The 18,379-nt window shown below is 43.5% G+C and overlaps 1 protein-coding gene across 2 annotated transcripts in view; it reads left to right on the top strand.

Moving 5' to 3' along the window:
• LOC131037372 (octanoyltransferase LIP2, mitochondrial) overlaps positions 1 to 12,465 on the top strand; it is a 39,874-nt gene extending 27,409 nt beyond the window's left edge. For both annotated transcript variants that reach the window (XM_057969496.2, XM_057969495.2), the window contains exon 2: positions 11,684 to 12,465. In XM_057969496.2, coding sequence (XP_057825479.1) covers positions 11,735 to 12,442 — 708 coding nt within the window. In that variant the 5' untranslated portion in view covers positions 11,684 to 11,734 and the 3' untranslated portion in view covers positions 12,443 to 12,465. The remainder of the gene's footprint in view (positions 1 to 11,683) is intronic.
• Positions 12,466 to 18,379: the final 5,914 nt, after the last annotated feature.

Raw genomic sequence — 18,379 nt, 5'->3', positions numbered from 1 at the left:
GTCGTTTATCTTTTTCCTAGCCTTTCACCTTAGATTCTCCAGGCATACCCTTCCTTCTTTTGGGAGCATGGCTCACCTCATCATCATGTATCTTTGCATCACTAATGGTTCTTTCATCGTCATTAGGAGGAGGCTCCACTTGTCTCATTTTTTTGAAGGTAAAGGTGATGTTCGCTTCTCTCAACTTGTTCACATATTTGTCTACCCATTCCCTGGAGAAATCTTTCACTTCTCTCATAAGTACACTCAAATCTACCACCTCTGGCTGTGTCCAACTAGGCAATAGGATAGGCCTATTCACTTCATTTTCATACTGCGGATGAGTATGATCACTATCATCAACTATCTGATCTAGAATGGAAAAAAGTTCACATTTCCTCATGAAATCAACCGACATTTGTTTTCCCCCGAGGGGCGTGTGTTTCAATAGTGCTTAACAGTACAAAAATGTAGTAAATATGACAACATACAACAATGCAAGTAAACAAAAGAACTTAGATGTATGTATTCATTAATGCCAAATGCTAGTACATTCAGAACATAAATTTCTTGGACAATATCTACACACTGAAATAGGAAACCAAGTACATATATATAGGTGTCGGTGTAGGTTGTCCGGTGCCAATTGCCGACAACCGTCACGTAACCACCGACCCTTAACACCCGTAACCTTCTAATTACAATATGACATAATTACCCGACAACATCATCCCACCCCAAAAAGAAGGTTGTCTCCTGACGACATTCAACAAAATGGGAAATGACACGAAGACCAAACATGAAAATCAAAGTTGAGGGGGTACAGAGGGCGTCCTTGATGAAGAAGGGGCCGGTGGTGGTGGTGCTGCCAACTGCTCCCTCAGTTGGTGAACCTGTTGAGTCCTATGCTGGAGATCGTGCTCAGCTACCAACTGCCTTTCCCTGGATTGTTTCACCATAAAAACTGCCTCCATCAACTCCTTCTGTTTACCATCCAATGCCTCCAAAGTAGACGTGAGACGGGTCTCAAGGGTTGCCTGTTCTGCTACCTCATGTGCACGCCCCGCCGTCTCCTAGGCCAAGTCTGTCCTGGCATGAGCCAACTCCTCCTCTAGGCTGGTTGCTCGGGCTCTCTGTCATGCCAGCTCCATCTCCATCGTATGCGGGCGAGTGGCTAGCTCCTCCCGAGCTGTGATGGCCGCCACCTGCTTTGTCTCTGCTGGCAAGGCACCATGCTGGGTACATCTGAGTTGGTTGTACCTGTCCCTGAAAGCTTGCTCTACCCACTGTAGCAACAAGTGTACTCCGCCAACCTTAGCCGTCTCCTCACGCCTCCAATCTGCCAACATCTTAGAAGTTTCCACAACAGGCCAACCCTGGCCTCAAAACATTGCCCAAACTCCTCAGCACACCTGCCGGTGGCAAAGGCGAGGAGTCCCTTGACGACAGACTGCCCAACAGTCCGCTCTTGGAGAGAGACTGCCAATCTCCGTGCGCTGGCCTCAACCTCTGCTGCCATCCTCCGCACACTGGCTCCCATCTCTGCCAAAAATACCTCAATGCCCTTCGACTGGCTCTCCGTAGTGGCCTGCTCCTGCTGCTACATCTTCGCCATCTCTCCCTCAAACCCAACGGTGTCCTGCAGGAAATCCATCGCCAACTCCTATTGTCCGGCCTCCTGATGAGAACTACCCTCATCGAGGTCCACAATCTCCGGAAAAGGACGTGGCTGGGGTCAGGTAGGCAAGGGTCCTAGTGGTGTCATGGGAGGCATCTCATAGCGACCCAGCCACACATCCATGGTGGCATCATCATCTCCGGTCACCGTACCCTCTATTGCCGAGACCTCCGTATGTACGGGTTCCTTCCGTACGGTAGATTCAATGCAAGGAGGTTCGCTGGGAACCAATGACACTGCTAGAACGTCCTCCGCGGAAACTGCTGGAACTGCTGTGGCGACCCTAGAAGGTGTAGGCATTGAAGGTCGGGGTCTCAACTGCCCAAATCTTGGGATGGGTACGGCTGGTATGGCTCCTACCGTCACCCTCGAAGTTTGGAGAGGTGTCAATCCTCCATCCTGAGTCAATACTACTGGTGCATACACCAGTTGGCCTACTCCCGCAGGTCGCACTCCACCTGCCGGTAATTCACAGATTCCTCTCGTCATGTGTCCAAAAGACACTGCGTGGCCACTACTCCTTCGTACTCGAGGCTTTCTCTACTTCCTTCCTGCTGGCAAGGCGGAATGTGTCATGACTCTGACTGCTCTGAGAAGAAGTGTCCTCGAAATCGTCCCCTCCCTCTGCACTACTGTTAGCCTCTTCTGCATCCTTGTCAACTGTCTCCGTCTCCTGTTCTGTGTCTACCTGTGGTGGTCGTCGTAGCTTCCTGCTAGAATGGGCTTCCCCGCTACCTGCCATGGTATCTAGGTGGGTCCAATAAAAAATGAATGGCTGTGAAGAGTCCCTTGTCTCCCGAGGTTTCCAGACATGCTTCTCCGGCAACACCTGCATGCGTACTGCGTCGAGGAACAACCCTATGGCGTGAAACGACATATAGAAAGCCTTGTGTCGTAGCATCAAGAATTCGTGGATTCTGTTAGACAAAACTGTTGCCCAGTTATACACCGTCCCGTTCCTAAGACCGTTCATCAGTGCAATCATGGGTACTGCCGTGTCGGATGCCCTGTTGGCTCCTGTAAGTCTGCTCTTCATAACATCCAGCAGACGCTGCCAATCTCCTGGAACATTGTAGGACTTCTTCAACCCTCTGCCGTTGGGTGCCTTGATCATAGCCCATTCCCGGTTTGAGAGATCACTTCGGCAAATTAACCGCAGCAATTGTTCTTTCCTTTCTAGTGACATCTTCGTGGCATTCTTGTCTATTTTCTTGCCCTCGTCTGGGATGCCAAATACCCTAGCAAAATCTCTAATGGGGAAGATGGGCATTTGAATTGCCCAATGTACCCGTGCCTTCCTGAGAGATTCTTTAATTGCATAATTATCTGGGGTTTCCAGCCACCAGGTCCTGCACACATTTCCGCTCAATCCTTCAAATGTAATAGTGTCAGGTGTGATTTTCTCTGACATTTCCTCCTTCTTGGCTTTTCCTGTATCCACTGACCCTGCAATTTTCACTCCCGACTGCAACACTCGCTTCTCCTTGTCCTTGGCTACCATGCTTCCTTCTGCCATTTTCCTTGACTTCGACGGTTGGTTTAACTGCTGCAACCGTTTTCTCCAGCCCGGTTTTCCCAGTCTTGATTTTCCCAACTCCATCAATTTGTTTTAATTGCCAGTACCAGCACTTAAAGAAACCTTTTTGAATTCCATTATTTTGCGTGTGACTTGTGCAAAATTCTTCTGTTCCTCGTGTTGTACGAAATTTCCAGCCTCACTGGTGTACGGATTTTTGATTCTTTTCTTGAACCGTACCAATTCTTTAATGATTGCCTGGTGGATGTACGGATTATCTCACCTATACAAATTGTCGAACGCTTCTCTTTACCGTAGGAAATCAAACTATGCGGATGATTTCATGGATGTATGGATTTTATAATGTACGACCCTTTTCCCATTTCCGTACGGCTGTAAGGATTTTTTTTTTAAATTTTTTTGGTCCGTACGATTCTTTTCCATATGGATGTACATGCTCTTTTTCCGCACGACCGTACTTTTTTTAAAATTTATTTTATTTTATTTTATTTTATTTTTTAAACAGAAGATTAAATAATTACCTCTTCAATTTGTCTGGCTGGGCCCCGCCTCCGGACGAACTGGATCATTCCGTTGCTGCTTGTGGTGGTAAATCTTCAACTTCGACCTATTTACCGTCTCCTTTATTGGCTGGTCGGCCAATGCTGAGAACTTAATTGCTCCATTCGCAGCTACTTCGCGGATTGTAAATTGCCCCAGCCATCGGACTTTAAATTTCCTAGGCTTAAGCTCATTCCGCCCATTATACTTGAACACCCACTCTCCTGGCCGAAATTCCATGCGCCGAATGTGCTTGTCATGCCAAAATTTTCATCTTTGTTGGGCGGCTTCAGTGGCCCATTGAGCCATCATTTTGCATTCATCCAACTTGCCTAACGTGTACAGTCGTTCCCGCAGGCTTTCCATATCTCCTAGGCGATTCTCGATCGCGATCCTTAAACTCGGAACCATGAATTCTGCTGGCACAATAGCCTCCTGCCTGTACATTAGCTGAAAGGGTGTGTGGCTTGTGGTGACTTTGTAGGTGGTCCTATATGCCCATAGTATCGACGACAACTTCTCCCAGTCTTCCTGTTCAACTCCGCAGGACTTATAGGTCACCGACACCAGTATTTTGTTAGTCGCCTCCGCCTGCCTGTTGGCCCTCGGGTAGTACGGGCTTGACAAGGAATGAAAAATCATGAATTCCGTCGTGAGCAACTTGACGACATGATTCACAAAGTGCTCATCGCGATCACTTGTCAGTTGGATTGGGATGCCATACCTTGTAATAATCTGTTCATAAATGAACTTGGCTGTACTCAAAGCTAAGTTGTCCGACAGTGCTCGCGCCTCAACCCACTTCGTAAGGTATTCTGTCGTCACCACAATGTAACGACATCTCTATGTTCGGCTGACCTTTAGAGGTCCAATGAAATTGACTCCTGTGTTCAAACAACTCTTGGGCATGGGATGGATTGAGGGGCATAAAGTCCTGCTTTAATGGTTTCCCTGCCCTCTGGCACGTATCACAACCCACCACCCATTCCCGTGCATCATTATACAGGGTGGGCCACCATAGTCCTACTAGCAATACCTTGTGCATGGTGGTGTCTGGACCCATGTGACCTCCTGTGGGCCCTTCGTGTGCTTCCCGGAGCACTTCCGGAATCTCTTCTTCCATCACACACCTTCTGAGGACTTGGTCAGGTCCTATTTTATACAGCAACCCATTAATTAGCTGAAATGTCCTGCTTCTCAAGACCAGCTTCCTTCTCTCGCTCGGTAACATTCCGGTTGGGAACCAAGAGGTAGACAAGTATTCCCCAATGTTCGCATACCACGGCGGTAGTGCCGCAATTTGGAACAGATGTGCGTCAGGAAAATCGTCATTGACTCTCTCTGGCGGCTCCCCCGACCTAATCCGAGATATGATCTATGATCACATGGCTCTTGCTTGGCCGTACAATTATTGTGAAAGTGAACTCCTGAAGGAGCAGTAGCCACCTGCTTATCCTGCCTTGGATAATGGGTTTATTTACCAGGTACATCAACGCCTGGTGATCCACATAGAAGGTGAAGGGTGTTGCCAGCAAGTAGTGCCAAAATTTTTGTACGGCATAGACCATTCCGAGGGCTTCCCTCTCAGTGGTACTGTAGTTCTTCTCGGCTTTCGACATCAACCGACTGGCAAAATAGATGGGATGATCCAACCCATGTCCCCCTTCTTGTGCTAGCGTAGCCCCAATGACATAGTTCGAGGCATCCAGATGTACGTGGAATTATCGGTCCCAGTTTTGATAGGCCAGAATGGGTGCTGCCACCAGTCTCCTCTTGAGTTCCTTGAATGCTTCCCCTTGTGCTGGTCCCCATATGTACGGTTTGCCCTTTCTTGTCAGTTTGTCTAGTGGGAATGAAAGCTGGGCAAAGTTCTTGATGAACTTCCGGTAGTATCCTATATGTCCCAAGGACGACTTGACTCCCATCACATCAATGGGTGACTCCATCTCTATAATTACTCGTACCTTATCCGGTTTAGTTTTTAGTCCAACTTTACAAACGATATGGTCCAACAACTTTCCTTGTGGTACCATAAATCTGCATTTTCGTGGATTCAAGGCCAGCCTGGCCCTTTAGCATCTCTCCATGCACTCTCTCAGTGCCACCAAGTGAGTGTCTTCGCTGCTGAAAATCGACCAGTCGTCCAAAAAGGCTTTAAAATTTCCCACAGACATCTTATTGAAGATGTGAAGGACTATCCTCTAAAATGTCGTCGGAGCATTGCACAACCCGAACGGCAGCCGGTTGTATGCATAGTCTCCGTCCTCCACCACAAAGGTGGTCTTCAACTTGTCCTCCTCATCTATCGAAATCTGATTGTATCCGGAAAAGCAGTCCAGAAATGAGTACATTTCATGGCCAGCCACCTCCTCTAGGATGCTGTCTGTGAAAGGTATAGGGAACGGATCCTTGATGGTGACTTTGTTGAGGCACCAAAAATCCACGCAGATGCGGATCTGGTTGGCCTCCTTCAGTGAGATCACAATCGGCGAGACCCACTCACTTGTCTCCACCCGAAATATGATGCCGGCCTCCAGCATCCGTTCAATCTCTTCGTTCACCTTGGCAGCATAGTTCTTATTCATTCGGTATGGCCTCTTCCGTATCGGCTGGGCTCCCGGGACCAATGGTATCCGATGGACGCACAATTCTGGCGGGACCCCTTTCAGATCCTTGTAGGACCAAGCGAACACGTCCTTGTATTCCATGAAGATTTTGAATACTGCGGCCTTCAGCACCAGGCTCTCCTACCCATATATTTTGAGGGGTGGCAGTGTCTCCTAAGTTCGTCTCCTTCACGGTGGGGTCTTCGTACCTCATTGGTCTGTCCTTTGAAAATTTGTATGCCGAGAACTCCTCCTTCTTGCTTGGCTCTTCTTCAATTTGCAACATGTGACAAGCAGGGTGAAACACTTCATAATCTTCCATTTGCCAGTGGAAGAGTCCATTCAATGAACATATGTCATCTTTCGAGCAGCCATTGGGTTCAAGCACTCCTTCATTGTTTGGTTCCATCTCGTCTTTGCCTTCATAGGAATCCCACTCCCATCTATTTGAGTCCTCTGAATTAGAGTCGGATGATGCAAGCTCCTCGTCGACAACCTGGGTCCTCAGGTCAATGATGTACTTCCGCCCCCCTTTCTCCATGGAAAGGGTGTTCTTCTTCCAGTTGTGGTTCACCTTTGCTGTAAACAGACACCCTCTCCCTAAGATGGCGTCATAGCCCTTCTTCTTAAGTGGGATTACCCCAAAATCCAATAGGAAGGGTTGTGTGCCAATGGTCACGGGTTGAGCCATCTGGGTGCCGAGTGGCTTGATGCCGTGCTGGTCTGCTCCCACCAAATTGAATGTGGGTGGCCATAGTGTTGGCTTCCCGAGCTTCTTCCATGTATCCTCCGGTAGCGCATTCACCCTAGAACCTCCGTCCACGATGGTGTCCTTGAGGATAGCTTCGAGGATTCCCATTTCTACTACCGCAGGATGCCGACCACTATTTAAGGCCAACAACATTGGATCAGCCGAGGGGCTAACTGACACTTTCGTTTGGGCCACACCTGAGGGTGCGTGTGCAGTGCTTTGTACGGAACTGAAAATGGCAGTCCTCAGCTGTGGCATTGTGTCTAGAAGGTCCTTCACCCTTATTGACACCTCCATCTGCAAGACTTGCCCAATTATGTTCTTTTCGGCTTTAGTACGTGATGATGTACTCACCACCCCTGCATTATTCTGTCGTTTTGCCGTTATCTCACGCTCAATGTTGGCCTTTGCCTCCCGTAATCTCTTCTTCTCCGTACGGGGGTCGGGATAAGTGGCCTTTTTGGTCTGAGCACGGGGGATTGCCAGTACTTCTTTATCACCAGTCTTCTCAATATTGAGAAGATTAACCCTTGGCTTGGGGCAATTTGTCTCATTGTGGTCTCCAGGACCACACCATCTGCACAAGTTCTACGGTGTCTCCTCTTTCTGGCAATCCCGTGCAAAGTGTCCCCATTGGTTGCATGCTCGACATTCAATCATCGGTCGTCCTTTGGCATCATATTGCATTCGACTCCGGTTATTGCTATTATTATTGTTGCCTCTTTCTCCCCTTCGGTTACCTCTGTAATCGCTAGATGATGCCGTGGTGTTGGCTTGAGGCTGTGATGTGCCTGCTATCGCAAAGGGTGACGACTGCTCCTGGGTGAAGAGCACCTGATTTCCCCATGTCTTCATGTTGTAGGGACATTCTTTGGTGGAGTGTCCCAACACTTGGCAAATGTCGCAGAAGGCCTTTTTAGGACAAGAGCCTTTTGTGTGACCTTCCTCCTTACATTCCGCGCACCACACTAACTCATTTTTGCTGGTGCTTCCCTTCATGCTTTTGAATTCCTTCATTATGCGATGTATATCCTTCTGAAGGGCTTGCACCTTTTTACTCGACCCCTCGTCGCTGCTACTTCCGTCGGAGGAGTCCTCCTCTCCAGAGGATCTGTCTTTCTTCTTTCTGGATGTCTTCCCTTCACTTTCCAGGTCCATTGCCCGGTTATAGGCATCTTCGTAGGATGTGGGGGGTACAATTTTCATTTTCCTTTTGAGTGACGACTTTAAACCCTCCACAAACCATCTTTTCTTCAATCTATCGTCGGGCTGGTTGCCCATTTTTCCCAGCAATTACTTCAGGCGTCGGCTATATGCTCGGATGGTCTCACTTTTCCCTTGCTTGGTGCTTAGGATTTCTGCCACGATTTCATTATCGTCTTTGAGGAGTCGAAACTTTGTTTCGAAGGCTTTGTGCAATTCATCCCAAGTTGTCAGCTTGGTTTTATCAGCATCCGAGTACCAATCGATTGCTACTCCTCGTAGGGTGGCGGGGAATTGCACCACCCATTCCGCCTTGTCGGCCATGCCATTGGCCGACCAGATTGTCTCACATGTACGACAATGCCATACGGGGTCTTCTTTCCCGTCTCCGGTGAACTTAGGCAATTTTTTCCGATTCGCGATCACATTCCTTGGTGGCGGCCCAGTCTGCCTTCCTGAACCCGAACTTGACCCTCCAGGAACTCCTCCTCTGAACACTGGTCCTCTCGAAGGTACTCCGTCGAGATTTGGTCCGTTGGGTCCCACCAAGTTGCTCTGACTACCAGGGTGTGATGAGCCTACACCAAACATATTGCTTCTACTACCGTGACCTTGTGTCCTCCCGACACCTTCAGTCACACCGGTATCCTCTGCCTCTCTGTTCTCGATCTATGTCTCCTCCTCCGTCCTGGTCTCGGCACCTCTGCGTGGCGTGTACGACTCTACTGTACTCTTGTCACCAATCTCTTCCAATGTCAGGGAAAGGTCCCCCAACCGCTTCCTGGTGGTTTCTATTAGTACCGAAACTTGGCCCCTTAGCACCCGAGCCATCATTGCTAGTTGTGCTTTCTTCCACAAGTTTCTTTAGTTGTCACCGACGCTCTACTTGTTGTTCTAACCTCAGCGTCCTCGCTGCTGCCTCGTGCGCGTCTTCTTCCTCCCTCGGCACATGGTTTCTATCCTTATTTAGCATCACGGGCATCAATTCCTTCTTTCCGTGGGGTTGAAGGTTTGTCGACAGCTTTTGTCACGTTCCTCCTCCTCTCGTCGACTCCTTTCTTCAAATTGCTGCAAAATTTGCTGTCGATGGGTCTTGCTGTAGGTTTCTTCCTGGTAAGTTTGGAGAGCAAGGAATGCTTGTGCCAACAAGCTTGGCAAGTTGTTCATCAACCGATTTACGACCGGACTTTCGCCAAGGGCACTCCACACTGCACTCTCAGGGACGTCCTCGGTCGTGGCCTCCCTCCGTACGTAAGTTTCGATGGATGCCTGTAGAATGCAGGTGAAATCCCTTGTTAGTGCTCCCTCTCCTTCGAACAACTCCATCAGCTCTTCCTCGGGATTGTTGTTGGTCCCCTCGCTCACTGGTTGCCCCATTATCGTTGTGCCATGTAGTATATTCCTGTCATTCCAAGTTTAATTTGGCAACGGTGCCATATGTTTTCCCCTGAGGGGTGTGTATTTCAATAGTGCATAACAGTACAAAAATGTAGTAAATATGACAGCATACAGCAATGCAAGTAAACAGAAGAACTCAGATGTATGTATTCATTAATGTCAAATGCTAGTACATTCATAGCATAACTTTCTTCGACAATATCTACACACTGAAATAGGAAACCAAGTACATATATATAGGTGTCGGTGTAGGTTGTCCGGTGCCAATTGCCGACAACCGTCACGTAACCACCGACCCTTAACATCCGTAACCTTCTAATTACAATATGACATAATTACCTGACAACAACATTTGGGACCACATTCTCTTCCTTACTGCGTGATCATCAATGAGATTAGCCTAGTAATCCTCAATGTCAATCTTATGTATGAATCTTCCTCTCTTGATCTTCACAACATTCTTGTGTCGATCAAATTGATCCCTACTCTTATAAGTCCCAAGGCGATAGAACTCAAGTTCTCCAATAACTGAACTGGCCGCAGCTACAGTGTGGCACACCTCCAAAGTCTTCACCAATGCAATAGGGAGAGTTATCCCTATTCTGTGCTTCTCCTTCTAGATAAAATTGAACTCCAAAAGTTGTCTCACCACCTTAAGTAGGATTATTTTGTTAGTCGGATACCTAGGAAGCTTATAGGGTTTGGATCTAAATCCTTGAATCCGTAGGTATGTGAAGTTGGGAAACTGTATGTACCACAATCCATATTTTTTAATAAGTTCCATTGCTGCCTTGGACAACCGTTTATGGATCCTGCCCTGCAATAGCCTTGTGATATACATGGTGAAAGCATTGTTCACTCTCCCGTAGTCTTCAATTTCGTGCATATGAAGTTGCGAATAGTATTCGTAAACTCTATATTGTCTTGGTCCATTCCCAACTTCCCGTTTTCATATCAATCCCTTCTATGTGACAAATATAGCAAGTACACAAGGTAAGAAGGCATTCCAAATGACTTGGTTTTCTCCACATTTCTCAACTGGAAGTCGAGGTTATCACGTATAATCTTGGTCTTATTGACCACTACTCTTACACAATCCTGGATAAAATAGAACATCCAGCCAAAGGAGTTTCTGAACTACAGTCTCTCCTTTTTACCTTGATGGCCAAATGGATATTTTGCATCACAACAACCACTTGGAATTTCTACTAAAAGAGCAACAGATAATTTTTAGGGTGTTAAAATGGGGCCCATGAGATTAGTGCTAATTATTTAAAATTTAAATCATAAATGCCTTCTTGAATGAAGCTAAAGGGCTTGTTGGGCTACTTTATACACTTATTGCTATTTTTTAAGGAAACAAATACCATGTTATGTAATGAATTTCAGGACACCTCATGTAAACTCAGAAAACATTGTTTTCTGAACCTTCTAATTTCAATTTGCCAGGGAGAGTACTGTAGCTTAAGGACTAAATAAATCTAAAAATGTTAAATTTTTATGCTAACCTGTTCCGATTTTGTTGAATTTGTTGGCACTTGTGCATTTTCTATTAAAAATAGTTCCTATGATTACCAGGATTTTAATTTTGATGGAATTTAAGTATTGCAAATTGGCTTGCAGGTTATATCACTATGTAGAGAGCAGTATGATATCTAGCAACTTCGAAGTTTGAAGTTGTAAAAAGTTGAATGCTTTTCAGTACTTATGCAAGGAAATATATTCTATTATATTAAAGATATGATTGGGATGCACTGTTTAAAAGTTTTCCCAGTTCCCCTTTTTTTTCATTTTCTTATGATATTAGACCTCATTGGCTAAACTCTGGTAAAGTTGTATTATAATTAGCAGAAGTAATTCAAACTCTGAAATTGAGCGTTCGTGTATATTTTGGTTTATGATAGTTTACTATTTGTTTGTGTTATAAAATGCCTCTAGTGACAAATGGAATGAATATCCCACACAACTTATGTTTACGAACTTTTTTGCAGGGTTAATGTTTTTACCTGCTCAGAATTCAACAAAGAAGAACAAGTGAAACAATGAACGTCAAAGGGACACTAGAAGTTTGGAAAATGGGAATAGTTAAATACTCAAATTCACTAAAACTCCAAGAAGAACTTGTTAATAAGAGGCGGATGGGAATCATTCCGAATACACTCTTATCTTTACAACACCCTCCCACATACACACTTGGAAAGCGGAGAACAGATCATAATTTGCTTGTTACTCAAACTGATCTTAAAAACATTGGAGCTGAAATATATTACACCCAAAGAGGTGGAGATGTAACTTTTCATGGACCTCAACAAGCCATTTTGTACCCAATCATCTCTCTCAGAGAATTTGGACTTGGTGCCAGAAGATATGTTGAAAATTTAGAAAATACCATGATCAAATTGGCATTGTTATATGGGATTGAAGCTCGGCATGGCATGAAAGGAGAAACAGGAGTTTGGGTCTCAAATAGAAAGATAGGTGCAATTGGTGTAAGAATATCTTCAGGAATTACTTCTCATGGCTTGGCATTCAATATAGACCCAGATTTGAGTTTCTACTCACATATTGTGCCTTGTGGTATTCCTGACAAAGAAGTAACTTCTCTTAGAAAAGAATCTCAAATGCCATTTCCAGAAGATATTGTGATTACAAATCAGCTTATTGAGTGCTTCATTGATGTTTTTGGCATTCAAGATGTAACATACAAAGATGGTATGTCTGTTTTAGATCACATTGAAGATTCTAATTGAGCAATTTTTTTGCTTTTCATTCACTTCCAGTAAAATCTATCTTTATCTGCTTTTATTGTTTACTTGTTTGCACGTGTTCATATGGGAATACTTTCCTGAATCTGGGTGGAATCACATTTTATGATTTTTGACAGTCTGCACCTGTACTTTACTTTCTTTTTTAAATAGAATATTTTCTTCAACTACAATTTGTTGTGAATCATTTGCATGCTTGCTTTGAGAGTTTCTGAAACTTTGAGATAGAAAACTTTGCCAGCTCAAATGAATTCTTGTTTCTCAGGATACCGAGGGTTAAGGGACCCTAGACCTGCAAAAAGAAAAATTTGGCAAGATGTCAACACTCAGGAAGTATTTACATTACTGATGCGAGTCAAGAATATAACTGAATTAAAAATTGGCAAAACCCTTATGACCAAGGCATTAGACACCATAAATTCATTGAAGCAAGTTAACTGTCACAAAGCTGCCCTTCTGTTCTGATTATATCAGACTTTTTAGAGCAACTGCCAGCTAAAATGCCATGAATCTTCCTCCTCTTCATACGCTATATTACAAAGTTGTCAAAGCTGTAACAAAGATGGTAGAAGAGGGTAGTTACCAACTCACAATATCACGCTATATCTTGCATTCATAACTTGGTTCTATAACAAATTAATCTATCAATCTCATCAATCATTGAAAGGAAGAAGCATCAAAAAGGCTTTAAACAAATCACTCACCTTTCAACAAAATAATCACATCCTTTCTGATTCATATTTGTTTGTGTTAAGTTTTGATCAGATTTGAATAAACAGGAAATTTTAAATATTATTTATACCTTGATAAAAAAAACTGATATTAATGGATGATATATAATCTACATTCTGACTTATGTTCGATCTACTGATGTGTATACGATCTGCCTCTGAACGAATTCAGTCTGCTATAATGAATTCGATCTAGTCACAAGTGAATTCAGTCTGCTACGTATATGCATGAATGCTGATCTGTTACTGCTGTCTATCTTGAATATGCTGTGCTCGATGTTCTATCGCAGTATATACCAAAGTTGACTAGTTGCCACTTGGCAAAACTCGCCAAGGCCTGGAAAAAAAAACTCGGGAAAAACTTTGAAAAACTCGGCGAAAAACTCGGCAACTTAAAAACACGCTTTAATTTAATTAAAAATGCATTTTTTTGTTGCAAAATTTAATGAGAAGATGCATCCAATGAGTCAATAAATGAGAACACAAAAGAAACAAGCTGATTCTAGATATATTTAAATGCAAAGTATCTACAAAATCGCATCCTCATGAGCAATGCTGATGGCTGGAAGCCTGGAAGCAAAATAGTAAATAGTTTTTGTAAAACCAAAAGTAAATACATTATATATTATTACAATTACAACTTCCTCTTCCCAGCTCCAGCAAAAACTGGGGGAGAGGTAGAACTAGAGGGTCTAGTCCTAGAAGTTTGCAGTGGGCGTGACTCGTGTGAGGCAGGGGACTGTGCCTCCTCGCTCGGTATGGCTGACTCATCCTCCATCCTGGCTGAAGCTACGACTCCACCTGCTTCTGGCACTAGCAATGACTCCTCATCCTCATCCTCTTCCTCCTCAATGTCATCCAGCGTGAAACCAAATCCACCCCCCTCCTCCTCCATAGCTTGCCTCTCGAAATCAGTGATGTCATCCTCACAAAACAATGGAGGTTGCTCCTGTGATGTCCAATCACTATAAAGATCTATATCATCCAAGTCAATTGGACCACCTTCTACTTCCTCTACCTTACGCACAATCAAAGATTATATTCACGAAGACAAGGTCATTGAGGCGTTTCTGCGCTAACTTGCTCCTCTTCTTCGTGTGGATTGCTTCAAACAAGCTCCAATTGCGCTCACAATTGGATGAACTACAAGGTTGACATAAGACTCTGAGGGCAAATTTTTTGAGATGTGGGGTGTTTCCACTCCAATTTTGCCACCAAGCATCTGCAAAATAAAAAAAATTGAAAAGTTAGAAAGCAAAGAGAAAAGAGAAAACATAATTTATCAATTATCAATCACTTTAGATCCCAAATTCCAAATGGCAAATGTTATACCTGGGGTTTGAGTGGTTCTTCCTCTCCTAGCCAGCTCTGAAGAGAATAGCTCACCCCTTGCTTCCTCATAGTTTTGGAGTTCGCGCACAATGAGGTCTCTCTCCTCAACATCGGGTACCATCCTCTCAATGCATGTACTGAGGCCCTCCATAACCTCTCCATTAGGATCTGAGTAAGAACCCCCGAACCTAAAACGAGGGTTGAGGAAGTACCCTGCTGCATGAATGGGTTGGTGGAGCTGATTGTTCCACCTCCTATCAATAATTTCCCAAATGGGATCAAATTTGAGTCTATCCCCCTTGTAGAATTTTTTTGATAGACTCCTTAGCCCTATCCATGGCCTCATTAATGTACCCCATTGGGGTTTTATCCCCATCCACCAAGCGGAGAACTCTAACCAAGGGCTCTGACACCTACAATTGAAAAATACAAATTACAAAAAGATTAATTAATGAAGTTACAAATTAGTAATGAAAGACTTGAATCAAGAATAATTAGATTTGAAGTTACCTTCACAATCTCTGCAACCCTTTGTGCAAATTGGCTGTCGAAGACTATGCATGCGATAGCCTCTCCTTCAGGGTTCTTTGAATATGGTGAGTTTAGCCATGCTCCACTCACAAACATTTGTTTCAAAGAAGTCAATGCAGCAAGAAGGCTTTGCAACGTCATGAAAATCGTTGCAAACCTTGTGACACCAACCCTCACCAGATCTTTCCCTTCGGTGTACTCTCTCATCAAACTTAGAACCCAAGGGTGATTGTAAATATATTTGGTGATCCTCCTTGCATCTTCCACAACTGGAGTCACCCACTCAAGTTTTCCTATGTCCAAAAGAAGGTCAAGGACATGTGCTACACAAGGTGTCCAAAAAAGAGGGGTGCCTCTCTTGGAGCATTCTACCTACAAAAGAAGAAGTTATTCTTAAGAAAGATGCAGCCAAAAAAAACAAAGCCACAACAAATGAAAATATTGCTAAAGGTGATTATTCAAAAAGATTCTACTTGCTGACACATGCTGCTGCATTATCTGTGATGATTTGCACCACATTCTCTACTCCCACCTCCATGACAACGTGCTCCAACATTCCAACCAATGTTTCTGCCTTTTTCACCTTGCTGGAGGCATCAACCAATTTCAAGAACACTACATTTTCCTTGCAAGCAGCCAAAAAATTAATGATAGTGCGGTTCTTGCCATCTGTCCACCCATCAGAAAGAATGGTGCAGCCATATTTTGCCCATTCAATTTTTTGTTCCTCCACCACTTCTTTTGCCCTAGCAACTGCATTTGTGAGCAACCTATAAGAACAAAGTGAAATTAGTTCTTAACTTCTTAGTACACAATTTTGATTTAATAAACAAGAAATCTAAAAAACAATTAAAAATGAAATCAAGTGGACTATTTAGTAATTTACTAACCTCCCACTCAAATCCTTGCGAGAAGGGGCCTTGTACCCCTTTCCTACAACTGTCATTGCGGTCACCAAATTCAGCCAAAAAGGATTCTCTGCCACATTGAATGAAATGTTGTTGAAGTACCAAAAATCAGCACATGCAATGTCGGCTTTCTCACGTGCCTCCCTATTCCATCTAGTGGCCTCTAATGATGGTTGTGCTCTAGGTGTGTTCCTAGGCACAAAATAATCACCTATGGACCCTGATCGTGATGCAACAGAGCCAGTGCCAGGGACTCTACTAGAGGAAGCAGAAGCGATGGGCGAGGTGGTGGTGGGTTTGTGGATACGTGGGCCACGCTGAGAGCCCACTATGCCCTGAAATGCTTCTTGTTCTTCTTCAATGTCAATAGAAGCACCTTGAGATTCAACTATGGCTGATCTCATGGCAAGCTTTGCCCTCCCCTTTTGCAATTTCTTCTCTTCCCCAACTGCAAGTAGGGCATTCATTTCTCTTTTTATTTCAGGAGTGGTCCCTATACATTCTCTAGCATCATGCCTGTCTATGCTTGCAAGGTGGTATTTGAGGCGGTTGATGCCTCCATGAAGTATTTTTTCACACTTTATGCAAATAACTGTCCCAGGTTCCGGTCCCTCATAGGCATGCCTCCAAGCCTTATCTCCAACACCTTTAGGACAGGTGCCTATATATCCAGATAGGCATGGTTCTAGTGGCCAATCAGAACTTGCCATAATTAATGCTTAGTTAACTACACATACAAAGTGAAAAAAAAAGTTAACATTTTAGTTAAACAATTTAGCTAACTATCTAAATTAGTTGAAAAAAATTTAGACATCATTCAAAGTTTAAAAAGAAAAAAAAACTATTAGGGTTGATTTTTTTTGGAAAACTAGATATTTTTCAAAAAAATAGTGAAACAATCAACAAAACTTGTCAAAACTAGTGTTAAATCTTGTTCAAATAACTTAAAAAGATTTTAGACTACTTAGGAATGATTTCTAACTCATCTAGATTCAACAAAAAATAAACAAAATGTTTTAAAAAAGCATAAGAAAAAAAAAAAAAAACCAACCTGGGAATTTGATTTTTCTTGAAAAACCACCTCAAATCCCCTTCAAATCCACTTGGAATTCACAAGAATCGCTCAAAATCACCTTGCAAGAGTGTTGGAGTCACTCTTCCCCCTTCTCAGCCAAAAACCCAAGCTAAAAATATGAAATGAAATGCATTTTTGACGTTTTTTTCTGTTATGCTAGAGCGGCCGAGTTTTTGACAAGTTTTTGTGAAAAACTCGGTGAGTAGTTTTGGCGAGTTAAAGTCAAAAAAACTTGTAGGGTTAAAAAACTTGGCGAGTTGTACCCTGCGAGTAATCCAACTATGGTATATACTGTACTCAAAATACATAGTTATATTCACAGCTTATATAAACCTTTTGCAGTCTTTCTCTGACCTATAGTAATATGTATATCTTCCTGCTATACATTGCATTGCTTTCTACCCACACTCGACTTTTATGTATACACTACTCTATAATAAATTTCTGACAATAACACATATGCATCGCATTCTATTATACTTCCGCTATATCAATCTGAAGTTTGTTGGTATTACTTTCAATATGATGTGCGTATCTTTTCGTTAATCAAATTCTCTCACAATATGCTTTCCCCATTACGTCGATCTGCTTGATATAGTGATGTCGATCTTCTGGGGATAACGTGCACCCATCGTATGTTATCTTAGTTTCTTGTCAGTCGTATTCGGTTTGATTGTCTTCCACGATATGCTATTCATATTTCTCTTTAGTCAACTACAGTCGACGTTATGAGTTATCCGATATGCTGTGCTGCACGTTCGATCTGATGTAATATATAAGGTTTGCTGATATCGATAGACAGTCTGTCATACACCATTTGTATCTCCCTCATCCACAATGAAGGAGAGCACTGATCTTATGTATTCCCTGATAGGAGTTGACTCTCCTCAGGGAGATGTGACTGTAGTTAGAGGATCGCACCCTTCCAATAGAGTGACGAGCTTATAATCATTAGTTTGTTATTAAATAAATAACACTAATGATCAATCGGTTAGGGTATAGTTATGATTAAATATAAATAATCAAAATACAAAATGTGTAAGGCTGATAGGCCATTCACACATTTTGATTTGCAGAGTCGGCTAGGAGACCGGCTGATCCTATATCACTAACAGTCCCTCTTAGCTAGGGAGGAATCCTTCTTGATCTCTACAAGTCACATCACCTCATTGTGATGACTAACACAATGACTATACTCATGAGCAAGAAGGAAGCGTATCACCTCATCGTGATGTTTGACCGCAATGTCTACTCTCATATGTGGAAAGGAAAGATATCACCTCACAGTGATATCAACCATCATGACTAATCCATAGATATCACCTCACGTGATATCCACCATTAT

Source organism: Cryptomeria japonica, chromosome 3 (assembly GCF_030272615.1).
Source record: "Cryptomeria japonica chromosome 3, Sugi_1.0, whole genome shotgun sequence".
NCBI classification, from domain to species: Eukaryota; Viridiplantae; Streptophyta; class Pinopsida; order Cupressales; family Cupressaceae; genus Cryptomeria; species Cryptomeria japonica.
The sequence above is the reverse complement of the archived record's forward strand: the minus strand, read 5'-3'. Positions and strand labels throughout refer to the sequence as shown.